Below are 27,020 nucleotides of genomic sequence, written 5' to 3'. Positions count from 1 at the left end.
GTTTCAGGTCTTTGAGGAGACAGAAAAGCAGCTGCCGTTATGTAACAAAGCAAAGATGGGGCCAGGGGCAGCTTTGTTCAGAGTGTGTGGTTGTGGGGCTGGGCTCTGTGGGTACCTGTGGAGCAAGGTGCTCAATGAAGTGTAGACATCATTTGGGATTGAAGTCTGTGCTAATAGCCTTCGAGTTCTTGTCTTGAGGACTCTTCTCTCTCTTTTAGGCTGGATTTATGCAACTCTAACACCAGTAGACTGCCTGGCCTTTGCAGGACATTTTCTACACAGTCTAAGCGTGGAAATGCAGATGAGGTAATCTGACTTTAAAATCTAATGTTATGTAGAGCTCATTTTTAAATAAATCAGTACTAATGAATCACTGACAGTAATGCTGGTGTAGCTCTTGGGCAGTTTTGGCTGGTGCACCCACCTTTGTCCCCTCTGACCGTATTCCCTCGTGCTGACTTATCCTGAGCTGTCCTTACCCCTGTTGACAAGGCACAGGAGGATGCCTGAGGAGCCTGGATTGATGTGGCCACATCCTGGAGGCAGAACAGTTACACACTGCCTGCAGCTTTACCCTGGCACCTGCCACTCGCTGCTGGGTCAGCCCCCACCTGCTCAGCTGGGCGCTTTGCCCAGTGTAAGACAATGCAGCGAGTTCTTTACTGATTCTGGGCAAATAGTGCAATAAGACCATCATACATCTGTATCTCAGTATCTTACCAGTGCTTTCATGTTTTGCTTTTGGCCTGAGGCCAGCCTATGTGGCAGCAGGACAAAGAGGTGACCCACTGCAAAGTGACCCCGGCACTTCTGTGACACACTCATGCTCTGCCACGCTCAGTTTCCTGTGGCTTTGTCTTGCAGGGCATATGAAGTAGAAAGGAGATTGAAAATCATCAGTCTGACCCAGTTTCCCAACTTTGAAACGGCATGTTGGTATATGGGGAAGCATCTGCTAGAGAAGTTCAAAGGTAAAGCTGCATTTCCTTGCCCACCCTGATGGCTCAGCTTTGGGATCTGAGGCCAGTTGCCCTGAATTTCAGTAGCAATAACTGACAGGAGCACAGGGCAGGAAGGCTCAGTTGGATTTGGGACACAATAAAAGCAGTGCTTATTACCATCAGGTTATAGTAGGGATTCATTTGTGGGGATCAACTCTCAAAGAGTTAACTTCAGCTTTCCCAGTTACAATTTTCAAATTAAATGCTTTCTGTAAACAACTGTAGCTGTCAGTGGTTGAATGGTGCTGGTCTTTTTCTTTGCTTAGGTTTGCATAAAGCTGGACAACAACCACCTGCTCATCTCCTTCAGGGAGCAAAGATCCTCAATGGTGCTTTCAGGTCATGGACTAAAAAACAGGTAGGAGAGGCAGCCTGGATAAATATTTTGTGTTTGTCTGTTGCTAGAGCAGAGAGGAAATTGTGGAGCAAGTAACATCTCCATTGCAAAGCATCCAGTTCTAAGATGCCAAAGAGAAGGAGTTGGGAGAATGGGGGGTGAGCAAAGTGATGTTGCAGTTGTGAAAATGAAATAATATCTGAAAAAAGATGATTGATTTGTTCTTCTCAGAGGACAACTCGTTACAATAACATCCAGAATAGAAAAAAAATCCTTTTTTTCTTATTTGAATGTCTAATGAAGTCAAGATTGATTTAAATACATAGAAAAAAAATACAGACAAGTCACTTCAAGAGGGTTTTTTTTTAATTTTTGAAGAAAACTTGCACAGAAACAACAATTTGGCTTTGTTGTGTTTTAGGCTTTAGCAGAGCATGAAGATGAACTGCCAGAAAACTTCAAACCAGCACAACTTATCAAGGACCTTGCCAAAGAAATAAGATTAAGTGAGGTTTGTGCTGCTTTTATAGTATTTACTGTATTGGGCATCCAGGCTATAAAATGCATGGAGGTAGCACCCATTGAGTGTGGAACCAAATCCTGCTGGGTGGAGATGTGTGACAGCAAAAGGTGACCACAGCTGTCTCAGCCCCTTCAGGAAGACTTTGTGCTGCATTCCACCCTGTTCCTAACCACATCCGAGACCTTAAAACTGAAACCTATCATGTCCTTTGATCCTCTTTGATGTAGTATTTTAAGCTTTTTGATTGTCAGAACAGCAAGCTAAGCAGAAAATAATTTCTTTTTAATTACTCTGTGTTAATTTCAATTGGGCAGCTATTTTACTGCTAATTTTTCCTGAGGGCATAAAATGTGATTGTGCTATGTTTATCAATCAGAATTGAATGGAAAGGGGTTTTGCTCAAGCCAATCAGCATTTTAAGCAGAAGGCTGTTGATTTTATCCATCCTGTGTGGTCAGGCCACATGAGGGTACAACCCAGAGAGGGTTACATTCCCTGCCAAGCCTCTGGAGTTACTGCAGACCAGGCTTGAGGAATGTGGAGGTGAGAACTGGGGGTGAGCAGAGCATTATTGTGGCCATGAGGGGATCTTCATTCCTCGGTCAGACTGACCTGTGCTGCAGATCCTCTCCACCGCATCTTTGGGCATTCCTGGGGTTGTTTCCCCATCTAACGGAGGGTGCATGTGAATGTCAAAAGCAGGACAGGTGTGTGTGAACACCTTGTGCTTTGTGCCAAACCACAGAACGCTTCAAAGGCCAGCAAAGCAGACACGAGTGCCAACCCCGCGGCCGAGGAGGTCTGTCCTGTGCAGAAGGAGGAGGCTCCGTCGCCCGTCCAAGTCACCCCTCCGCCCCCACCTCTAGAAAAGCTTCCTAAAAAAAAGACTCCCAAAACTGTGAAAACCCCCAAACAGCTCAAGCCATCCAAACCCCCGAAGGCTCCTAAATCCCCCAAACCTCCCAAAACACCGAAAGTGAAGGGAGAAGGCAAAAAGAAAGGAAAGAAGGCAAAGGAGAGCCCTCCACCAGCCATCCCCAACCTCGACCTGCTGGAGGCACACACCAAGGAGGCTCTGACCAAGATTGAGACGCCAAAGAAGGGGAAGGTGAGTCATGTTTTAACCTCTGCCTCTTCTCCCACCCTCAGAGAGACAAAACCACTCCGTAAGTCTCGTGCAGAAGTAATATGTGCACACGTTGTGAGAGCCTGGCTCTGCAGAAGCAAAGGAAAGGTTTGTAACTGCTGGCTCCTTGCCCTTCTCTTCCCCAGCTGCTGGGTTTGATTTGGCTCTTTGCTGGTTATTCATTGATGTGAAGCCTCCCAGAAACCCACTGGTATCAAAAGGTGTCTGTAATGAAAGAACTTATTTCTATAGCATCTCATTTGCTTGAAATGTTACTCTAGAATGGGTGACTAGAAACAGAACAATAGTTTTCTTCCACTTTTACCCATGTAGGACAAGTTTCTTCTTGACATCCTTTAATTCTGATGCCCTGTAATTAAGCATGAATTTTGCTACTGATTTCAGTAGGGGCCAGGATCCATCAAGGCTCTGACAGAGGAATTGTTGTGTACTGTTTGTGAAGAAATATCCATGTTTATGAAGAAAAATCTTTCCTAAAATGTTTCTGAAGTTCTAAGAGTTTGTGTGCAGTTTGTGAAACCTGTCATGAGGTGACAGACAGGAAGAAGAGAGTATTGGTGTATGAAGGAGAAGTGCAGCTGCTATTCTGCACACCCTGAAGGAGCAATATTTGACTGAACCTCAATATTTGATTGAACCTTTTGGGATTCAAAAAGAATAAATGGGAGTTTTCAAGAATATGTCATGTTACTTCCCACATAAAGCCTGTGTTTCTGACATGCCAGCACTCCTCATTCAGAGGACTTTTTCCTGACTTTTTTCCCAGGCTGCAAAGAATGTTTTAAGTGTTCCCAATAAGGAATCTGTGAGCAGACAGAATGAGGTGGAGAAATTAGAAGTTCGAGAGCAAAATAAAAGCAAAACAGAAGCCAAATGGAAATACAAGGTAACGTCTCCTGTTAAATTCTGCCACATGATGATAAGCCAGGGGTTGTGGCTCTGTCTAAGTGGAGAGAACAAGGTGCCAGTTTTCAGTTCCCAAAGAAAAGAAGATCAAGCAGGAAATAATCAAATAGCCCCTGATAAAGGAAGAGAGAGTGGATGGATTCTTCAAAAGCATGTGCTGAATTGCCCATTTGTCCGTAGTGACACCAGACTGTTAAGAGTGAGATGGTTCAGTGTGATTCTTGCTGTGACACAGTCCTACTAGTTTAAGTCTGAAATCAATAACTAATGAGAAATCAATAACTAACTAATAGCTAATAATCAATAACTAATTTTAATGGCATAAGATTAGAGTTCATGAAATCTGAATTATGGTGTATGGATTAAAAGCTTGCCTTTCTTGAAGGCTAATGCGGTGTGAGCAAAATTTACCCACAGAATAGAACATTTTGTCTGCAGGGAAAATCTGATAGGGTTTTTAATAAGAGAAAGTTTAACAGGCTTAGATTCTGAGGGTACCTGGGAAGCTGAAACATAAAGGACTCATTTAACTGATTTATTTATTTCGGTTTGGTCTTTTGCCTTTCAGAACAGTAAACCTGATTCACTCCTAAAAATGGAAGAGGAGCACAAATCGGAAAAGACACCTTTATCAGGAAATAAAGACAACAAATTCACATTCTCTTTCTCTAATAAGAAGTTGCTTGGGTAAGTAAAAATATGACAACACACATCAACTGAAAAAGGAAATTGAAAGGTCATTATTTATATTTTTTATACAAGATGATGAAAACCTGCCTTTCTGGTCAATGTAGAAAATACCCTATCATTAAAACTTCTTCTAGTGCTCTAGTCAGAGTCCTATTTTGAGATATAAATTGTACATTCAGAAATGTGTTTGTAAAATTATTCTAGTTGATTTGGCACCCCTGAAGGAATTCAGTTTGACTGAGATTTCTGCCCAGAGATACTCATTGTCTGTCAAGTCACAAGCTGTTTTCTACTCAGTGTTGTTACTGATTTGTAAATATTTTTTTTTCAGTTCAAAGGGAGTCAAAACTCATCTGAATACCAGCGTGTTTGGGTCACTGCAGAATTTTAAAGAGGACAAAGCCAAACCTGTACGGGATGAATATGAATATGTGTCAGATGACGGTGAACTAAAAATTGATGAGTTTCCAATCAGAAGAAAGAAAAACACTGCAAAAAGAGAACTGCCCTGTAAGGATATTTCCTGGTTTATCTTTATCTGCTCAACAAAGTCTTAGGTGCTGATTGTCCAATACAATCAATATAATCTTTAAAAACTATGTAATTTGGAATAAAGAAAGCCATGTCTTACCTATCAGTCAAATGTGAGTAGAATAGGAGGGCTGCTTTATGAAGGGGAAAAAAATATGACTTTTTGTTTCTTTTTATTTATTCAGTTTTATCAGATAAAAAGGAAGCTCTGCATCACACTCCTGTTAAGAAGGCAAAGGTGGAGTCAATACCATACAAGGTATGAGGTTATTGTACCTTCACAAGGAGACACTCCTAGAACACGACGTTCTTAAGGTCCTTTCCAACTCAAACCATTCTGTGATTCTCTTCCTGTGATATAGCAACTCAAGTGTTTGTTTTGTGCCACTTGTGCCACAACTCAATGCTGGAAATCAAATTACATTAAAATTAAATGTTTTGCCCTACTGTGGTTAATACAAATTCATATTATAATACAAGAATAAGTCAGAAAAAGCAAAATAGTTTGTTAAAACAGAGCCAAAGATGACCAAAGTGCTTGGCCTTCAGTACTATGGAGTTCTTTTCACCCTGATTTGTGTCTGGGACATCAGGAGGAAGTACAGACCTCTGTCTGAGTCAGTGCCAGAGCTCTGGGGTTGGAAGTGTCTCCCTGTGCAGGAGCCCAAGGGGGGAGTCCCTGGAGACAAGACTGGCACCCACAGCAATAAGGACTGGTGCTGTAGCAGCCTGAAAGCAGGGCAGGAGGGGGGAAGAACTTGTTTTCTTGGGCACCAGACTACAGTGCCTGGAAATCTCAGCCCCAGAGAGAGGGCCAGATGCAGGCCAGATTCCCTCCCTGGTAAAGGGAATTGATTCCCTGAACAGGATCAGATCTCAAAGCTTTGGACAGGAAAAGAAAAACCTACCATGCCTACAGGCTACAAGGAAATGGATTTTTACCATGGTTTTGGGTTGGTTTTTTTTTTGTTTTTTTTGGGTTTTTTTTGTTTGTGGTTTTTTTGTTTGTTTGTTTGTTTGTTTGTTTTGTTTTTGTTTTTGTTTAAATAAAGCAAATTCCAAAGGCTAGGCCTGTGTCTTTGCAGGAGCAGCAGGGTGCATAAATCACTGTGCTGTTGTTGGGGACCAGCTCATTGAGTTTTCACCTTTTTTAGTCCTTTCCTTGTTTTTGCAGAGCGAGGACTCATCAGATGAAGATTTGCTTCACATTGACACAGAGGCAAAGCCAGGACGCAATTCCAAAGTAAAGAAAGAGAGTGGAAGTTCAGCAGGAATTCTTGATCTTTTGCAGGCAAGCAAGGAAGTTGGGGGTTTAGAGTATAACACCAACAGGTACGCACCAGGGGATGATTTTCCCTCTTGCCTGTGAACAAAATTGCCCTTTTGTGATTGTGTGTGAGTAAGAATGAATTTTGCAGCTTGGTAACTGCTTTTTCTCCAGTAAGCAAACTTTTCCTTTATCCTGTGACCTGGAGTGAGAGGGAGGAAAGATTTTGGTGGTATAATTTGAACAAATAGGAGATTTCACATCTGTAGATGCTGAAGGTCAGTTTTAGCAATAATGCTGTAATAGATTAATAATTCAAAACAAGGAGAGAGTTCAGTGACTGCAGCTTAAGGTTTTTAATGTAGTGAGATTGTAATAAAATTATCTAAGTGGCCAGCATTTCTCCCATAAGGAACTCTAAGCTGCCACAAATGCCAGGTGTTTAAAAAAAGGATATAGGAAACTGTCTGCCCTCCCTCCCTCCCTTCCATCCATGGTTGTCATTCTTCTTCCCACCAAAAAATAAGGCTTGGGGAATAAAAGCACACTCTTTCATGGGCACTTCTGCACCTGAAATGGAAATGTCTGCCTGGGCTTAGTGGTGTTTTCTGTGGAGCGTGGAAAGTGACACTGGATGTTTTGGGCTATGGCCAGTAATGTACAGCACCAGATCCTTCAGTGATCCAAACAGTGAGAGGTGGAAAGAAATAATCACATTGACACTTGTCTGCTTGACACCATCCCTGTGAATTCCTTTTCCTTTCTGCATTATGGTCCATAATATGAGTGTTTATGTTGATTTTACAGTTTCATTTTAGCAGAGGATTAGACACATCAAAAAGTAGTTAGGTGTGTCTGATACTGTCATAAAGTTGCCAGGTTAATAAAACTTCCATGCTGGAAGTTTGCTATAAAACAAGAAAAATTATCAACTATTATAAAAACTCAAAGCAATCTTCCTTGGCCCTGTGTACACTGCTGGCCATTCTGTGGATAACACAGCTCACTGCATGCTTTGAAATGGTCCTTGACAATTGTCTGCCTTGCTCGGGGTGTATTTTGCTGTCTGCAAGGGGTTAAACCAGAACAGAGGTTAAACTCAGGCCTTTGCTTTCCCCCCTCAGCCCGGGCGCTGTACCCAGGTGTTTGAAGGCTCTGTGGTTTGTGGAATCAAAGTCCCACCCCGGCCTCGGCTGAGTTACTGCTCTGTGCGGGGTGTTCAGTAGGAGCGTGCCATATCAGTGCTGGCTCTGGGACAAACACTGTGTTTTGGCAGCGTGTGCTGCACCTTGATTGGAAAAAGCCCCTGGTAAATGTAATTGCTGTGTTTCATTTCATAATTACCCTTGGCTTTTCAAATGGCCATAACGTGGTCTTTTTGAAAATGAAGCGGGAGAAACGTGGTACGCAAACACGCCGTGTCCCAGCATGAGGCCAGCGTGGTCCCGTCTGACTCTCAGGAACAATTCCCACCTTTCTCTGCTTGCAGGGCAGAGGAAGGGTAGCGAATGTATGTATTTATAGATCTGTATGTGTATATTGTGGATGCTGTGGAGCAGCCGTATGGCACTGTGGGATGTCCTCCCACACAAGCAGTCAGTTCCTGCATCCCTGTCAGAACAGTGCTGGATTCCCAGGCACTGGGAAGCAGGTCAGGACTTTTTGTGACAGTGGCCTTATCTGAACCAAGGCAAGCTTTATTCTGTAAAACACTGAGCTGTCGCTAGCAGCTGGCCACCCCAGAGGCCCTGATGGCATTACCTGGAGTGCTCTAGAGAGCTGCAGCTCAACTGTGTGTGTCAGCAAGACAGGGAGAGGGAAGGACAGAGCTCCTGCAGAAAGGCTGCTGTGAATGTGGGAACACACTGAAAGAACTGAAAAGGAGTATGCAAAAAGCTTGGAGGGCTGGTCATCACCTGATCTTGAAAGGAGCAAAATTACTCATGTCCACATCTGACTCAAAAATGGAAGAAAACACTGGGTTTGTGCTTGAAATTGTTTGAGTTCTTTCATTTTATACAACTGTGACTTCTCCAGAGCCACATCTCAATCAGTAATACTCTTCTGAAGTATTATCAATTCAGTTTCTAAATATGAGGATACAGGTAGGAGACTCTGATTGCTGATGGAAGGAAGGACATGATCTGCCTAGAGAGGGTGAGAGAGATGGCAGTGGTAGAGTTGGTGATGAAGAGCAAGGCACAGGCTCCCTACACAATATCCTGCATGATGGAGGGTGCTGGGATCATTCCTGTGCCCTGCCCACTGAGGAAGTAAAACCTGAGTCCAGCAGTGCTTGCTACTGTCCCCAGCACAGCTGTTTGCCTGCTCCACCTGCTCTGGGACATGCCAGGGACAGAATGGCAAACCTGGGTACCACAGTCTCCCTGAGCCTCCTTTTCTCAGCCTGAGCCCCTTTCCCATCTCCCCCAGCCACTGCTGGTGCTCCAGCCCCTTCCCCAGGTCTGCTCCCTTCTCTGGACACGCTCCAACCCCTCAATGTCCTTCTTGTCATGAGGAGCCCAAAGCTGACCCCAGGACTCCAGGTGGGGCTGCAGCAGTGCCAGCACAGGGGACGGGCACTGCCCTGGATCTGCTGCCACACCAAGGCTGCCACAAGCAGGATGAAGGCACAAAGAACTGCCAGTGTGTCTGTTAGAGTGTCCTGCTCTCTGTGCACCCACGAGAGCAGCTGTCAGCCCAAGGACAGGACAGTAAGGCTGCTGGGCTGGAGGCAGGTCTGAGCTGTCAGCCAGTGCCACCTCCCGTGTGTTTGGAGATGGCTGTGGGGATACAGCAGGGACAGAAGCACTTTGTTCCTGCTCCAATGCTCTTTTAAAATGGTTTTTTAAGCCATAATTGTAACTCATTGATAGTTTACTTTCATAAATGTGTTTTTTTAAAAATCATTGCTGATGCTACAGAAAGGGGATATGGCTCTTCCAGAGCTTCAAAATTGCTTCTGAGTCTTCTTGAATTTTTTTGGATTGGAAAGCTGAAATACTCCTGATGGAAGCACACCAAGCACATGCCCTAATGAGAAACACTCTGCCCCTTGTGCAGCTCTGAGACATTTCCTCATCTTCAGGTTGGTGTTTAAGTCTCAGAACCACTGTTTTTGATCATATCCCACCATTTATTTGTTGAAGTTTGTATTGCTTAAGGCAGTTCCTCTCTGATTTGCCCATTTAGTGGTCAGTATTTGATGGTCTGTTTGCAGTGTTTTGAGAGTCCAGTGTTTGGAAAAACAGTTCAGGGAAAAAGGCTGGAAGAAAATATGATGATTCCTTGTAGATGATGCATAATATTTCTTTGCCAGGGAGAAGGCAGAGGAGAAGGCATTATATTGGAGGGATTTAAATAACTCTTTCCTAAATAAGTTTTTTGATGTTCTTCTGTTTGTCGAATTCTGAATTAGTCTTAACTCATTTTCAGGATCATGACTAAATGCCATTAGTGCCCAGAAACTTTCTTTATGGTCTTGTACATTATTCAGAGCCCAGATGAAGCTCAAGTAGGAGAAAGTGACATGGTGCTGTTAATTTTCTTGTATGTTTGTGGCTTCTATTGCACAACAAATGTATAACAATTGTAACAAATATTATTGCCACAACAACGGTTTTTTTGCGTTTCACAACTTGCCAAACTCCAAACTTCTGTAAATACTGGATGATGTGTTCTGACAGTCTCAGAATTAATTTCCAGCAGCTCCTGGAGTGGTGACAGCCCATGATGTGAACAGGGACCAAAAACTTCCAGGTAGTTTTGAGTAGAGCCCCCCTTGACATCCCCCACCAGTGCTGATGCATAAGCTCTCCTTTTACAGGAGCTGATAATGTAGATTATAAATAATAGTATTAAAAATGATGATGAGGAGGAGGATGATTTGGTAGTACAGAAAAATAACATTATTAAAGATAGATAGATAGATAGATAGATAGATAGATAGATAGATAGACAGACAGACATTTAAAGATGATGATGATGCGGAGGAGGAGAAGGAGGGTGATGATGATGATGGTAGTTGGTAGAGAGACACTGCTCTGTCTGGGATTCTGCTGTGGGCTTTGGGAAGTTTCCTGAGCTCTGCCCAGAGTGCTGAAAGCCCCAGGGACCTGCCCACATCTCCCTGGCTCCTAGGCCATCACCCCCACATCTGAGGTGCTCTTTGTGGTGTTCCTGTCCTGTAAAATTTCCCACTGGCCCTGGTGGAATGTGCAGCTACTCAGAGGAATCAGGGGGTCTCTCCTAGCACAGCTGCCTGGCTACCTGTGAGGGGTTGGTGTTTCTGGAATCACTAAGTGCTCTGGCATCTCTTGTGTGCCCCACAGCCAGCCACCTGCCTCCCCCAGCACGCAGGAAGCCATCCAGGGCATGCTGTCTATGGCAAACCTCCAGGCCTCAGAGTCCTGCCTGCAGACGTCATGGGGTACCAATCAGGCGAAGAACAACTCCTTCTCCGCACAAAACTTGAAGAAAACTGGTGGTGGTGGCAACAAAAACGCTGGGAAACGTCTGCTGAAGAAAAGCACAAAGAACAGCATCGACATCGAGGATTACGACGAGGACCAGGATCACTTGGATGCCTGTTTTAAGGACTCGGATTATGGTGAGTAGGAGGGAAGCAGAGTGAGGCTGTGCCTGGGGCTGCCTGGACGTGTCCTGTTGGTGAATGTCCCTTTGCTTGTGGGGGCATCCTCCCACCCTGCCACTCCGGGATCGGCCGCGCACGCGTAGGAGCAGCGCATGGAACAGGGACCTGCACACCAAAGGGAGCAAAGACACGTCACAGCAGAGTGGCTGCAGAGCCCAGGGTCACACAGACGTCCAGGCAGGCTGGATTTGAGGTGTGGCACAATGAGAAACTCTCAAGAAACATGGAGAGCCCTCGAAACTGCAGCAGTCAACCCAGAAACGGGGGACTGTCCCAGAAATGTGGGTCAGGTACTGCTACTTGTAACAGAAAATTCCTTGTCTGCACAGTAGCAATTAAACCTTCAGCTGAGAGGAGTGAGAAGTTGAATTTGTAGATGGAAAAGGAATCTAATGTTGCTTTGAGTTTTGGCAGAGATGGCAAGCATCTGCAGCAGAAATGGGCACAAAGACAGTTTACAGCAGTTACATCAGTTCTGCCATAATTATCAAGGAATCACAGAGTGGTTTAGGTTCAAAGGGACCTTCAAGAGCCATCTAGTTCCACCCTCTGCTGTGGGCAGGGACACTTTCCACCAGATCAGGTTGCTCCAAGCCCTGTCCAGCCTGGCCTTGGACACTTGCAGAGATGGAGCAGCCACAGCTTCACTGGGCAACCAAGCTGGACTCAATGATTCTTCTGGCTCCCTTTCAGCTCAGGATGTCCTGTGATTATAGAGGAGTACAGAGAGCCAGTCACAGTTTAATGACAGCAGCTCCCAATAGTAATGTGTGGATGAGAGCAGAGGAACGTCCCGAGTGTCCCAGCTGTGACAGAAGTGCTCAATGGCACTTCTGGGGATCATGCAGCTGTGATGCCTGTGGTCACTGCACCTGGACAGAGCAAGGGTCCTCTGTGCAGGGTAGAGCTTTTTCTTGAACTGAAACTCTTGCCTTTGTTTCCTACTGCAGTTTACCCTTCTCTGGAATCAGATGAAGATAATCCAGTATTCAAGTCCCGATCAAAGAAAAGGAAAAGTTCAGATGATGCCCCTTACAGTCCAACTGGTAAGTTGATGTGGTCTGTGCTGCCCAGGCTAAGTCATACAAATCTCTAAATTTTTCAAGGAGTGTGGAAACTGTAACACACAACTAGTGATTTCTTTATCACATGAAGGTTAACCCTTTCCAGGGCAGTGGGAGGTGATCCAGGCACTGGGATTCCTGCCAAGCAGTTTTAGCCTTCCTCCTGCAATCAGCTGGCAGGAGAAAGTAATTCCTTGGTTGGTTCATTTTTTCTCACACTCTTAGTGATAGATCATTTGGCTGCCACCATAGCAGTGGTGTAACAGTGAATCAAGCCCTGGACAGCTGAGTTGCTGTGGATTTCAGGTGTTGACTGTGGGAATAGTGAGAGAGAGCAGGAATAGTTTCCTCCAGGTTCAGCCGAAGCTCATGATCTGGAAGGGTTTGGTCTGCCCTGGGTTTGTTGGAGCTCTCCAGGGGTAGTGACAGGCAAGAGGGCCCCTAGACCCCTTCGACCCCTGTGACCCCTGTGGTCCATGAGCAGGGCACCCTCTGTGTGTGCTGGGTGTGACAAGCAGCCCATGGGTGGTCTCATCAGCTTGTGGCCCTGCATGTCCTCCCCCAGCTGCAGGTGAGCATTGTCACTTTGGAGATAACACTCATGATCCAGGATGTGGGCACAAACCCGCGTGGCTTTGGCTTCAGGTGGCTGTGGAGCTGCTCAGCTGTGTGACATCTCTGTCAGCAGCTTCTGCCCGTGCCACCGTGCCTGGAGGCTGCTGGCTCTTGTGCCTTCACTCGTACCTGGGGAAGGGAAGGGCAGAGGCTGCCCCATCTCTCCTGGCTGAGCAGGGCAGAGCCCGCTGCCCTGTGGTGGCTCTGCTGCTCTCACGGGCACATTCCTGCCCCTGACCTGCCTCTGCTCTCCCTGCAGCACGGGTTGGCCCCTCGGTGCCCCGCCAGGACAGACCGGTGCGAGAAGGCACAAGAGTCGCCTCCATCGAAACTGGACTCGCCGCCGCTGCCGCCAAGCTGTCACAGCAGGTGAGAGGTTGCCTGGAGAGTGGGAGCTGTCAGGAAAGGAGAGCCCTGTCCCCAGCAGCAGAGCTGTGCCCAAGCCTAGTGCCGTGCCAGCCCTGTTTAGTGTTTGGTCCTGCCAATGACACGAGGCTCTGCAGTCTCAGGGAAATAAACAGGATCCAAGCCCAGCGGTGTGACAACGCACCTAAGCATGTCACAGGGTAGCAAGGGACAGAGAAAAGCACAGGGAAGGATGAGGGCGTGAGAATGGCTACTGGGGTACAACAGGAGAAGGCTGCCTCAAAGGAGTGTATTTGATGTGTACTTGAGAGCCTGACTGGTGTGATTGCCTGTCTGCAGATTGGCTGCTGGGAAGTGTCAGGGTTTGCTTCCAAAGGATCGGTGAACTGTGAGCAAAGGGTCAGTTTAGGAAAGGTACTGGGGCAGTTTGGATGTTTGGTAAGTGTCTGGTCTCTGAAGGGGTCAGAGAAGCCTCGTAAAGGTGACATGGTGAGATGCTAAGGTGACAAGGTCTGCTGGAGCGAGGTTGGTGAGGCAGCTCAGCCAGCTGGTGGAGATGCAGGCTGTGGTGGCCTTGGGCTTCTGCGATGTGGACTGTTGAGTGGAAGAGCTTTAAGGATGGTGGCAGGGTTTCAAGAAGAAGGAACTGAAAGTAGACAAGGGACACAGGACAGTAGCAGACCTCTGCCATCCCAGTGTGCATGTCCAGGTGCAGTTACAGGTAGGAGATGATGTGTGTCCTAGCAGGAAGCAGAGGCTGAATCAGTGGGATGTTTAATATCCTTCGTGCTGTTGTGCAAGGGTGTGAAGATCCCCGAAGATAGGAAGTGCCAGTTTTTGTGGAAGATGGAAAGATTTGCCCATGCTGACCACGCTGCTGTGCCGGGGCGGTGTCGGTGCTGCCCCGCTGGCTCCCGCTCGCCGCAGTGGTAAGGAACGAGGAGGCCCCGCACAGAGCGAGGACGTAGAGGCACGAGAGGCAAACGTGTGTGTGCAGCTGTGAGCCAGACGTGTTGGAGCAGCCCCCGAGCGCTTGTCCATGGCCAACTCCTGGCGTGTCGTTGTATCAGGACCCTAAGCAACGCCGCTCGCCCTTGCCCTAGCTAAAGGTCTTCTGGGGATTAATCTGAGCTTCATCTTTGTCATTTTAAAGGAGGAACAAAAAGGCAAGAAGAAAAAAAATACCAAAAAGAAGCTGTCAGCCCCCAACGCAAGCAAAGAGGCTCAGGAAGGCAGCTCCCCCGAGCCGAAGCTGGAGTCACAGGCCAGCAGCCTCACAGATCACGAGTACACCGCAGGGGCCAGCACCTTTGGGGTCGCCCAGCCTAACAGGGGATCGCAGCCGATGGCACCCGGTGTTTTCCTCACACAGAGGAGACCCTCATCATCCTCGCAGAACAATGCCTCCGCCAAAGGTACCAGGAAACGCCTGGGTTGTGGTGCAGGAGTGGGGAAGGGTGAAGGGCCGTGGAACCCGAGCCTTCCACAGGGCCTCCACTGCAGCGTGCGGTGTGGGCGTGCGCAGGCGCAGGCACGTGGATGCAAGTCGGATCTGGTCAGAGACGGGGCCTGTGGCCTTGGCTGTCCCGGCACTGCCAGCCAAGTAGGGGCCAAGTAGGTGTTTCTGTGCTGGGCTGTTGGTTGCAGGATGTGGGGTACCCCTGGCAGGAGCACTGCCCAGCCTGGTCACAGCTCAGGAGGAGCGCCTGCAGGGCCACATCCCAGACAGCCTGGCCGGTGGAGCCTTGGCCAGGGGAGGAAGCATCCATGAAGGCTGTTCTGCCCAGGGCTGGGGCAGGCAGTGTGGTGTTGGTGGTGGCTGTACACCAGCTCTGTGCCGACTGTAGCTGAGGACAGTCCTCCCAGGACATGTAGAACAAGCAGGACACACTGCAGATCTCTCTGGAGGGTTGCTGCAAGGAAGCAGAGGAATATCAGACCTTGGGAGTAACACAACTACAACCAGAGGCAGGAGAGAGGAAGAGGTTGCTCGCTGTCTGTCACAGGGAAAGCATGAGAAAGCTGAGGCTGTCCCAGAGTCTGGGCTGGGATCTCCTGCTCTCCATTTGAACTTGGCTCAGGAAGTGTAACTGAGGCAGGTGTGTAGGACAGGCACTGTGTATCATGAAAATTGTGTGTGATCCCACTGGGAAAGGTCCCAGTGACAAGTGAGGCAAGGTGGCAGATGTTTCCTGAATTCCATGTATTCGAGTGGAGCAGATTAGAGGCAGTGCACAGCACCCAGGCAGCTTGGATGGCCATAGGGCAGGATGTGTGTGGCCTGTGGTAGGGGCTGGGGTCCTGCCAGGAGCTGGTGGTACCTGTGGCTCTCTGCAGAGCTCAAGTGGAAAGAATGTATTTGCCTGGAACTGTGCTTTTGTGGTGAAATGGTGGGAAACAGGTCCAAGGCAGAGATACGCCCAGGAGCCTGGAGCTGCGAAGAGCTGTAGGGAATGTGTCTTTGTGTCTGTGTCAGTGTGTCTGCGTGTGCGTGCAGCCTCTCCCTGAGGGGCAGAATGGCAGTGGTGAGGCTGGGCTTGACTGTCTCCCTGTGGGCAAACAGGCGACCATGAGCAGCGAGCCAGGGCAGGTGAGGGCACAGGGCAGCAGGGCTGGAACTGCAGGGGCAGGAGGGTGCCTGGCAGAGCTGTGCCTCCCCGGAGCAGGTGTCCCCACGTGTCCCTGGGGGTGGGTGTGCACTGGACCCTGGCTCAGCAGGGCTGTCTCTCCAGGGGCTGTGCTCCCAGCCAAGCCCTGTCCTGTGGCCAGCAGCCCCGTTCCTGAGGGCTACTGGTGGGTGTCCTTGAAGGTGCTGGGCTGGGCTGGCGGCAGGGCCATGGAGGCAGAAGGCAGATGGAGGCAGGAGGCATATGGAGGGTCTGTGCCTGTGGGGTGGTGTGGGGTGGGCATGGGTCCTCACCCCACCCCTGCTGTCCTTCCAGGGAAGCGTACGAAGAAGGGGATGGCCACGGCCAAGCAGCGGCTCGGCAAGATCCTGAAGATCCACCGGAATGGGAAGCTGCTGCTCTAGTGGCCCCGGGGACGCTGCCACCCAGTTCTGGGCCACCACCACAATAATCCCTTTAACTTTCAGCGGTCGGACTGTACAGAATCCTGCTATAAATATTTTTTAATATAGATGTCCTTTCTCAGAGTGCTGAGAGCAACTAGCCGCAAAAAGTTAATACTAATCTCGGCCACGGAGGAGCGCGCCAGGCCCCCGCTCCAGCACCGGCTCCGGCCTTGGGCTCCTGGTCCCGCCCGGCCAGCAGGCAGGGCGGGTGGCCGCAGCTGCTGTGGTGGCAGTGCCAGGAGCAGGAAGGGGCCACAAGGCCACGTGGCGGGAGGGGACCGCAGGACTCGAGGCGTGGAGCGGTGAGGTGGCGGGCGCGTTTCTCAGACACCGCCTCCGCCCCACGCAGCCGCATGCCGGGCCCCTTTTCCTAGAATGTAGCTTGTACATAGCTTTTGGAATAACCACCGCCGGGTTTTTATACGGGGAGGGTCTCTCCGGGCGCTGCCCGCCGGTACCAGCTCTTTGTGTAACTTCTTGTACGAGGAGGGAGACAGTTATTTTACTAGCACCTTGTGGAGTGTTTCCGTGTTTTGTGACGATGTAATTTATTAATGTTTGTAGCTTTTTATATTTGTACATTTCTTATGGGCTTTGTTTATATACACACATTACTGGGGCGCGGCGCCTGCGGGGAACCAGAGCCACCTGCCACTGTGTGCCAGGGCCACCGGGGCCACCACCAGGGCCAACAGGGCCAAGCCGGCCTGGGCGTCGCGCCAGCTTTTTTTATTATGATTATGATTATTATTATTATTATTAGTATTATTATTTTTTCGCAACATGTACATTTCTAACAAAGTTTATCGTGGCTATCTATCTATGACGGTGTTTTATTTACCGATTCATATCAAATGCTCTTGTATCGACTTCACAAAATCTTAAGTAAACCTAGAGCAAAGTTTAAAAAAAGAAGAAAAAAAAGGAAAAAAAAAAAAAAAAAGAAAGCAAAGTAAAACTATTTCAGGTTTTGTACACAATTGCCTGGGCCTGGACTTTTTGTGGGGTTGGTGAAGGAGGAGTGGGGAGGCAGCCAGGGGTCCCTGAGGATGGGTGAAGGAGCGAGCAGGGACCCAGCGCTAGCACAGACAGGGGGTGGCTCTGCTGCCACTGCCCCGTCTGTCACCCACCCCCATACTTGCTAGAGCACCACGAGAAGCCCCGGTGAATTGGGCCATGCACGGCCATTCCCACCCCTCACTCTGCTCCCTGCTCTTGGACACCTTGTGCTGGCAGTGGCCCGGGCCACCTGCAGCCTGCGCAGTTACCTGTTCCCTCTGATGGCCGCAGCAGCCCCGAGGGACAGCCTCTGCCCAGCCCCCTGCTCCGGACCGGCCGAGAGCTCATCCCCGGCTCCGGGGGGAATCCTCGCAGTCCGTCCTCGATGGGACATTTCGGGCAGGCTGCGCTGGCTGGTGGCGATATCGAGCTATCGCCAGCTGGGGGAGTTCACAGTTCAGAAACAGCCGGGGAAATGGGATCCGTCGAAAAGGAACCTCCCGAGCACCTGCGGCTCGGGGACACGCGAGCAGTCCTGGCTCATCACAAGATACGCCGAGCTGGAAGGGACCCGCAGGGGCCCAAGCTGAGGATGCGCTGTGCCGGGGGAGAGGGAGCGCCCGCCGCCGGCCCTGCCGCAGCCCCCAGGCACACAGAGCCGCCCAGCCCGGACGGAACAGCCGGGAGGAGCTGGAAAACCAGCGCAGAGCTGCCGCTCCCATCCAGGGAGGGACAAGGGGTGACACTCGCTGTGCCAGCCTCCCTGGGCAGGAGGCTGGGGCTGCCACAAGGTCCGGAGTGCCGGTGTGGGCCATGGGCTCACCTTTGCTGTTACCTCTGCAGTGACTGGCACCTGTGAATTCATAAACGTTCTGCTCCTGAGGATGTACTAAGGATGGCCTGGCCAGGGAGGTGTTTTCTGTGCACACATGTGGAGAGGCTGTTGGCTGCTCCTGGTAAACGACACTCACAGCATTCATGTTTCTGTTGTTTCTGTCTTTATATTGACAAGAATCACTCCAACGCTGGCATTTGGCACAACCACACCTTAGTCTCACATTCATCTTTCCCCTGGCTGGGGCAGGCTCTGCCTGGGCTCTGGGGTGCTTCCAGCGGTGGCCCGATGCCATCCCACTCTGCAGGCCCTGTTCTTTCCATTCCATCTGCCACGGACCTCAGTGCCTGCCCCACAGGACTCACAGCATTTGTGTAAACTGTTTGGAAGTTCTTCTCTACATATCACAAGAGAAAGCCTGCTTCTCCTCTTCTCTTGAAAGAGTAATAATTATAATGAATTAAATTTTCTTCTGTTTCCAGCCTGCAGGGAAGACACACTTTTAAGACTCATTTTCAGGTCATTGTCCTGTCAAAATTCACGTACCTCTGTGCCCCAACTCACTGTATTTGCTAAGCATTGATCTCCACGGTGCACTCCTCCTCGGGGAGAGGCACGGACCCACCAGGGGCTGTCCGCCTCTTGGCTCACTCTCTGGCTCACTGAGCTTGCTTTTGGCTCGCTCTTCCCACTGCAGGTGTTTGCCGACTGTGTGTGACCACGTGTCTTCCTCTCACCTTTAGCTCAATCAAATAATTAGCTGTCACTTAGGAGTCAATTAGGTGACGCATCTTGAAAGTCTTTGTGTTTTCCCTACTTCTTCATTTATGAGCTCTGTTTAACAGCGCAAGGGAAACACTTTCTTCCTGAGGTCACCAGGGCACCCTGGGTTCATCTTTGGACTGCAGAAGAGTTCACACTCATTTCTCACCACTGGCTGGGCAGTGTGCTCCGTGGGCCAGACCCCTGCTATGGCCACAGCTCTTTTGCTTTGTGGTCTCTCAAAACTCACTGTCCCTTCACAGTGACCCTGCCCTCCTGCTGTCTGTGGGGAGCATGTGGCTGTGCAGTAGAAACTCTCCTCCACTGGCCATTCTTTTCCCTTTTTTTTTGCTGAACTCAGCAGTTCCAGCCCACAGCCACTTCATTTGCTGCCATAAAACACATTTAGTGGGTTGGTTTGGAGAACAAACCTTCCACACGATGTGGAATATCAGATGTCTGAATCCTGAGGAGACAGAAAGAGAAGAGGGGGTGAAGGTTTTCTAGAAGCACTTACGTATGAATTTATGGGAGCAGACCTTAAAATAGGACCTAGAACAAGTTGTACAATTAAAACTGTGCACTAATGCTGTATGGTTTACATGTCCCTTGCCCAGGGTTAAAGACTGCAGCAGCTCCTTTCAACGCACTTTCTTTATTCAAGATCACCAGCCTCGGTACTTTGCCTCAAAATGTGCAAACCTTTAACTTCCCCCAAGGGATAACTTACTCTGAGAATGAAATATTAATTAGAGCCTCGTCATCCACCATCACTGTGTGGCCTCTTGGAAGCCTGGGGAAGCCAGACACGCTCCAGCCCCAAAGTGCTCCCTTTGTGTAGGGCTTTTGTTCCCCACATTCCACCCGTGGGGCCCTGTCACAGTGGATAAGAGCTCCCCAGGCCTGAAAGGGAACTGTCAGGCTGAGTGTAACTGGCTGCTGACAGGGAGTATCACCATTAACCAGCTTGTTATCTTGAGCAGGGTTTGCACAAATCACTCCCTGCCTGGCTTTTGGTATCAGCGGTGATGACAGCTCTTCGACAGATGCTGGTGAGGAGTGAATAAAGATGCTGTGGCTAAAGACCATCTGCAGGGATTAAACCTTCATCACATTCGGTGACTTTTCTGCTCTTGAGACAAAGGGAACCTTTCTTTTTCCCCAGTCACACACCTTAGTTTCTCCAAGAGGCTGTTTCCCTGCCAGACACTTCCATTGCAGCTTGTCTATCATGGAGACAATTGAAAACCACCTTGTCCATTGTCTAAACTGACTATTTCCACATTTAATCCTTGATTCTCTCTAATGCTTTTCTAAATCTCCAGCAACAACCCACCCTCATCCAGGACTGCTTCAGGAAGTTGCTGATGACTCTTAGGGCCACCAACTTCCAACACTAACCACAAAGGTTGAAAGAGAAAGTGGCGTGTGACCTTCAGACTCATGTCTTTCCATCTGAGCTATGTGCAGAGAGGGAGAACTAAATCACCAAAAATGTTGTGATTCTCCATCTTCTGAGCAGTGACACAAATGTCATTTGAGTAACACAAGAACCATGGAATCACAGAATATCCCGAGCTGGAAGGGACCCACAAGGCCCATTGAATCCAACTCCTGGCCCTGAACGGGACACCCCAACAATCCCATCCTGTGCCTGAGAAAGTTGTAATAACGCTTCTTGAATAAGATTTGCTGTTTAAAACAAGGAGAATATTAAGTCTTGAGTTTGTTTGTCCAATGCTTAAAACTGAACAGGGAATTAAATAGACCCAAGCAAAGCAATTAACTGCACTGAAGAAACTGCTGTTTGTTTTCAGTATGTTTTTGCTGTGTGCAGTAGCATATGAGGAGGAAACAACATCAGATGGGGATGTTTATCTCATGCAGTGACTCAGACCTCATGCCTGATGCTTCTCAAAGCACCACGTCTCGCTGTCCTTGTTGCAGTCCTGTTTCCACTGAGCTCCTGATGCTCACTAATGCTTTGCACTCTTATTCCTTCCAGAGCTCTGCCGGTGTGTTCCAGGTAGGACCCCCTGGACTCCTACAGACCTCACACTGACCTGAGGCATCCTTGCAATAGACAAGTTTTTATTGTCTCTTTGTGAGGATGGGCAGGCCCTGGCACAGGTTGCCCAGAGAAGCTGTGGCTGCCCCATCCCTGGAAGTGTCCAAGGCCAGGCTGGACTTCTTCATTGTGTAGTCAGTAATGAAAGGGCCCTGACTATGCTAGCTGTCTTGTCAGCAGTAATTTATTTTTATGCAGAAATCAAGGAGATTTCTGTCTGAAAACTGTCTCCCCTCTGGTCCCAATGGTCAGTAACTGCCTGGCTGGACGAGGCTCTTCCCACACACATGCCTGTCCTGGGTAGTCACGGGAATCCCGTGCACAGAATGGATTTGCAGGCATAAATAAACAGACAATTCTGGGCTGCAGGTTTCCAACCCAGCCACACGGTGCTGGATGAGATAAACCTTGGCCCAGGTCCCTTTCCCAAGGTAGACCCTGGCTCAGGCGCTGGAGGTGAGCAGGGGCAGGAATTATATGTTATCCATTCAGCAGTTCCCACAGGGAGAAGGGTTGTTGGTGCTGCTGGTGAAGGATTTGCTCTTTCTTGGAGCACTGTTCTTGCCAGCATCCCATGAGCTAATTCTGTGTACCCAAGGCAGGCTGGCAGGACAGAGTGGCATTCCTTCTAGAAAAGTGTGCTTAGCTTTCCTGTGAGCCAGTTTGTGACTGATGGATCCCTGGGTGGTCAATTTGGCTGCAGCCTTTCTGCATGGCTCCATGGGAGAATTCTTGAGCTTGGCTCTACCTATGGATTCACAAGACATATTGCACTTCTTCCTAGGCATTATTTTCCAGAATGATTTGGTTGAGAAATCTAGAACAGTTGGAGGGTTTATCTGGAAATGCATAACTTTGCCCTTAGGTATATTCATTTAATATACAGATATGTATTTATTTAGATGGAAAACAAACCAGCCTTAGGCAATAATAATAGCTAAAAGCCAAACTTGCAATTGTTATTCAGTGTTATTGCTATTAAGCGTCTGTTACTCATAACACAGCCGTACATACTTTGGATCTTAATCTCCTTTTGTGGTATTAAATTGGTCAAGCAGCTGCTAAATGGAACAAAAGTGTCATCCATCAGGATCGATTGGGATAAACATAAACATCCCATTTCCTTGCAGACAAACATGGCATGGGCTGAGCAGCTTGCTTTGACCATCAGAATGATGTTCCCGGAGCTCCAGCAGCTGGAAAATCAGGGTGTTAACCTAATCTGAGCCTGGCACGTGGCACTGTTTCAGGGAATTGGGGGATGCGAAAGGCTGGAACAGGTGATGTCCACGCTTTTTGTGAGGATGGGGCTTGGGAAAGATGACTTTGTAAGCCCCAGGTGCACCTGGGGCTTGGCTTGCACTGCCAGCTGTGCCTGCATCAGGGAGCGCCTGTGAACCCTGGGTCAGATCCCTGCACGTGCAGGGGCAGGCACACAGTGCTCAGCGTGGGAAGTACCAGGGCTTTGACTCTGGCACTACATGGCACTTCCTCTTTATCTAAGCAGCCAGCCTCTTGCAAAAGAAAATTATCGACAAGGTAGCTCTGCCAATAACACATTTTAGCCTATCACAAGCGTGTGCAGGGAGCCTGTGTGCCTTGACCTACCATCATCCAGCCTCAGAGCTCCATTTGAGAGTGATCAGCTGTAGGGAAGTAATTGGAAAAATATGGCACAAATTGTGTGCGTACACATGCACATGAGTAAAGCAGCTTTCATTAAACAGCATTAAACACAGAACCATATGCCAGATTGAAATCACTGACGTTTCCTCTGATTACTACAACCAGTACTGGGCCTGTGGAGTGATACCTAGCTTGGCTTGGTGGTGGGCAGCCCATGAATGTCCCAGCAAAGGGGTGAGGTCAAAAATGAGAGGTGGCTGCAAATTTTGGGATTGACAGCTAAGAACCCACTGTGGAGGTTCAAGTGGCACATGACCCCTGTGAGAGTGAGACCTCCTCATCTGCTTGCAGCAGCGGTCAGTGCAAGGTCTGCTGAAGATATAAACTGATTACATTAAGTGATTGCTCCAACTGTACCTGAAGGTAACATAAATTGGATTTTCCCTTCTTCATCTTCACCTACACTGAATTCTTTCCCCTCCCCTCCCATCCCCTCTCCTGTCTTTTCCAAGCTGTGCTGAGGACACGGTACATGGGATGTCCCGTGACACCCTACACACGTCAAGGAAAGGGCTGAGAGCAACTGCAGAAGAGACAGGACCAACCTTTGGAGTGGGGAAAAATGCTGTCCCTGTAATGGGCTTATGATGTAGAATATTTAGAAACATGAACTCAAAAAAGCCAGTAGGTTCTTTTTAATTGGGAGTGTAGAGTTTTATTATTTAAAAGGTTTTATAAAGAAATTTTAAACAGACCATGGAATTGCTGTAGCAGGTTGGGTTTTTTCTTTTGGAAATTACTCAGCCATTTGGTTTCTATTCTTGCACAAAGCACAAGCTTTTTGAACAATCATTTGATATGCTTGTTGATGCATCACAAAAAGGAGATATGCTTTGAATTCTCCTTAAAAACTCCATGTAAACACAAGGTTTATGGAGCATTGCAACAAAATACCATCTCCTTATTGAGTGCTTTCACATGTGATTTCCTCTCTGACTACTGCATGTAAACATACTTATTGTGTTTGGGAAATTCCAAAAACCTCAGACACAATCAGGCTCAATAGCTCAGCAAAGGCAAGTTATAATTTAAAATATCCACTTTTTGCAACAAGGTGCCTGGATGGTAGCAAAGGAAGGAAGAGAGGGACATTTTAACACAGCAGGGTGGTTGGATAGCCCCATTTTTCACTCCTTGTAGTCACAGGCTCACCCTGCATACACCAGCAGCATCCTCCAGACCCAGGGACCGCTGGTCCATTGTCTGTAGGAAAGACCCCCAGGCCCAGGATCATCATTTTGCACAGACAAGGGCATGGTCCTCTCCAGGCCCTTAACTGTCCACTGTGTTTCTATCTTTTTGTAAAGAAAAGCCTTTCATACATAAGTGTTGCCTTCTTTTTTCTTGCATTTATGTTTCATTAAGGCTTTATATTAGAAAAGCCATAAAGAAATAAGCAACAATACCAAGATATTACACAGGTGAGAAGAAATACCAAGATATTACACAGGTGAGAAGAAATAGCAACAAGTGCAAGATTCAGCATAAAAAAAAGATGTGAGAAAATTATTAAATACTCCTGAAATAAGTGGATTGTCTTGTTTCCCATTGTGCACATAGCACACTGCTGAGCACAGAGGCAGTCACTACAGGACTGGGGTCCCTGTAGCTTCCCCTAGAAGTCAGGCAGGATGTGCACACATCTCCCAGCTCTGAATCTTCAGTGTCCCCATGGAGACTTGTGAGGTCTTTTTAGTTTAGCACATAAGCCACTGCCACCTTCCTCCCCACAGCTGAGCCTTCTGGAAAAATTGTTGAAAGTTTAAATCCTACTAATTTATAAATGAATAAACATGAAATTCTCTTTGGTAAGTTCTAAATCACTGTGCCCCTAAGGCTGTTTAGGGTTACAATTATAGAATCATCATGGATCGGTTTGGGCTGGAAAGACCTTAAATATCATCTTAAATATCCCATGATGGGCAGGGGCACCTTCCACTGTCCCAAGATGCTCCAAGCCCCGTCCAGCCTGGCCTTGGACGCTTCCAGGAATGGAGAGCCACAGCTGCACTGGGCACCCTGTGCCAGTTCCATAATGATCATATGGTTATCATTTTCCTCTGCTAAAACTGATACTCAAATTTAAACCAGACATTTCTCCACCTGTACCTGAAGGCAACATAAATTGGGTTTCTGCTTCTGCAGGTTCCCCCGCCCGGAAGGGCATCGCTCTGGGCTGAGCACAGCAGGGCTCTGGGCTCTGCCAGCGTTGCCCCAGGGCAGAGCAGGAGCAGCTTTGGCCATGCACAGGCAGTCACGGCACCAACAGTGTTGTTAGGCAAAAGATCTGTGTAACGTGAGTAACCTGCAAAAATGGCAGGGCTGCAGTATGAAATGACTCTGCCCTTCACTCTCTGTATATTTTTTATTTTCAAATTTGTTTCTGCTGTGCCCTGATTTATGAAAGCCCTAAAACACATGCTTGACTTTAAATACCTCACTGCAGCTAAAACTAATTGCATTCTTAGTCTTTGATGGCTCAAGGTCATAAAGAAATCACTCGCTTTTCCAAACAAATACTTCAGTATTTTAATTGCTTGCAAACCACATCCCACAGCCCCTGCAGAGATGGGTGTAGGACCATGTGCCTGACTAGAGGGTGAACTGCTTGGGATCTCCCCGACCAAATTCAGGCACTGCACCCAGTTACTCGAGGCACAGCTTGTCCAGAAGGGTCGGGTCAGGCTGGAATTGGGTCTGATATGTGACAAAGCACTGGGAAGAACATGTGGCTATCGTGATCCTGCTGGCAGTGGCTGGGTGGGAGATGCCTGATGTGCCACAGTTACCTGAACACATCTGGGAAGTCTTCAGCATCTCTTCAGCAGGCATTTCCCATATTGGGGAATCATAAATAAGATATCAATATCCCCTCTAGGGATCTTGTTAGTACATGTAAGTAACTACATAAATATATAAATATGCAAATCATATCTAGAATCTAAACTTGCACACATATAAAGAAGTGGAAGCAGTACTGCACGAGCAGAGTTCCCATCAACATTCACTCTGACAGCCTGGGGATATTCACTCCCTCCCTCTACACTGGCTGCTTTCCCCTCCAAAATTCTTAGCAGAATGATAATATTTTAACAGTTGCAACTTTAAAAACCTTGATTATGACCAATCATTTCTCCCAGGCAATTGTATATTTAGCAGAAGGGAAAAATTAAACTTCCCAGGAATGAGGTTATTTAGGGCATAAAATTCAAGGAAATAGGTATTTAGGTCATTGTGGGCATGGTTTTTATTTTCCCTAATTTTCAGATTACTTTCAATTAGGGTCTGCTCAGAGTGGAAACTTCTTGATGTGAAATAGATACTATCTAAATCATTAGAGCTCATTCATTGCCATGTGCCACCTTTTAGAGCAATTAAACCTGACCTTGGGGTTATGGAGCTGAGCACTCACCGACCCAGGGCACTTCCTCTGAATATGAATAAGCTTGGAGTACAAATACAGTGGGGCAGGATTGCTCCTGGCACAGATAATGCCTTTGTTAGAGCAGGGCTCTTAGAGCTCTTAACTATGGAGTCCATTGATTCAGAACATTTACTGGTGGGATCAGTTCTGGGAATATTTTTCCTGTCTTTTTTTTTTTTTTTCCTTGACATCTGGAGTCTATCTCTTTGCCAGACTCTCAGCCCCTCCACTCAAAAAGAGAAAGTGAGGGAAACAGATGGACAGGCTCACAAACACATAGAATAAGTACCAAAAAAGTTTGACAAAAATTTTGCAAGAAGAAAAAGAAGAGGGAAAAGAAGAAGAAGAAAAATGTCTAAAATTTTAAGTCTTTTGGCCATTATTTTTTTTGCCAAGTATTGCCAGATGAACTTGAGTTCAGTCTAAAAATCCCGTGATTCTCACCAGAGTGGTTTCTTCTCACTTTCCAGCTCTCAGTAGCTCTTCCAGTGGCAGTGCCCACCAACCTGCATGCCACATTTGGAGTCCTGTGATTACAAAAAATGTCCAGGGCAAGGACTGTCCAGGATAGATTGGCAGCAATTATTTCAATGCCTTCTTCATTTGGCAGAAACAATGGGGAAGCTGCCTCTACTTACAGGAAACAGAAAAGGAGGTGCTGGTAAATAATTAGGTGAGGTCTTGTTTAGAGAACAGAACTTTTCATGCCCTGCCAGCCATGTTAAACAATAACTGTCAGAATCTGTAAGAAGATGGAAAATCGGTATTGCTTGATACAGAACTAATTCTGCTGGGGTTTGTTCACAGACTGCATAGCACTTTTGCTCCTGCTTACTCCATGAGCTCTCAGCAATCCAGGACAGCTCCAAACGCTTTTCTTTCAGCCTTCATCATGTGCTAAGGAGAGGAAAAAAGCCATCATGGCATTCCTTCACCTGGTAGGGCCACTCCTCATCAGGCTGCTGACCTAGAACCTCATCTCCACCATGACCTATGGAGAAATGGCCAGGACCCACCTGCAAAGCAAAAGCCCCTTTTTGAAGCATTATGCCAGATTCCTGATGGCTGACGT

At 47.8% G+C, this 27,020-nt stretch overlaps 1 protein-coding gene across 2 annotated transcripts in view; it reads left to right on the top strand.

Moving 5' to 3' along the window:
- Nucleotides 1-17,151, top strand: part of PHF2 (PHD finger protein 2) — a 52,763-nt gene extending 35,612 nt beyond the window's left edge. Inside the window, exons 8-22 of one of the 2 annotated variants that reach the window (XM_041399595.1) lie at nucleotides 219-306; nucleotides 865-971; nucleotides 1,268-1,359; nucleotides 1,760-1,849; nucleotides 2,607-2,969; nucleotides 3,775-3,894; nucleotides 4,483-4,601; nucleotides 4,936-5,114; nucleotides 5,321-5,394; nucleotides 6,310-6,467; nucleotides 10,734-11,011; nucleotides 12,007-12,102; nucleotides 12,995-13,104; nucleotides 14,255-14,516; nucleotides 16,044-17,151. In XM_041399595.1, coding sequence (XP_041255529.1) covers nucleotides 219-306; nucleotides 865-971; nucleotides 1,268-1,359; nucleotides 1,760-1,849; nucleotides 2,607-2,969; nucleotides 3,775-3,894; nucleotides 4,483-4,601; nucleotides 4,936-5,114; nucleotides 5,321-5,394; nucleotides 6,310-6,467; nucleotides 10,734-11,011; nucleotides 12,007-12,102; nucleotides 12,995-13,104; nucleotides 14,255-14,516; nucleotides 16,044-16,132 — 2,225 coding nt within the window. In that variant the 3' untranslated portion in view covers nucleotides 16,133-17,151. The remainder of the gene's footprint in view (nucleotides 1-218; nucleotides 307-864; nucleotides 972-1,267; nucleotides 1,360-1,759; nucleotides 1,850-2,606; nucleotides 2,970-3,774; nucleotides 3,895-4,482; nucleotides 4,602-4,935; nucleotides 5,115-5,320; nucleotides 5,395-6,309; nucleotides 6,468-10,733; nucleotides 11,012-12,006; nucleotides 12,103-12,994; nucleotides 13,105-14,254; nucleotides 14,517-16,043) is intronic. The other variant, XM_041399596.1, reaches the window with a different exon arrangement.
- The last annotated feature ends 9,869 nt before the right edge of the window (nucleotides 17,152-27,020 follow it).

This window comes from Onychostruthus taczanowskii, unplaced genomic scaffold, assembly GCF_017590055.1.
Source record: "Onychostruthus taczanowskii isolate IOZ18803 unplaced genomic scaffold, ASM1759005v1 scaffold166, whole genome shotgun sequence".
In the NCBI taxonomy this organism is placed as follows: Eukaryota; Metazoa; Chordata; class Aves; order Passeriformes; family Passeridae; genus Onychostruthus; species Onychostruthus taczanowskii.
This window is presented reverse-complemented; position numbering and strand designations above follow the sequence as displayed.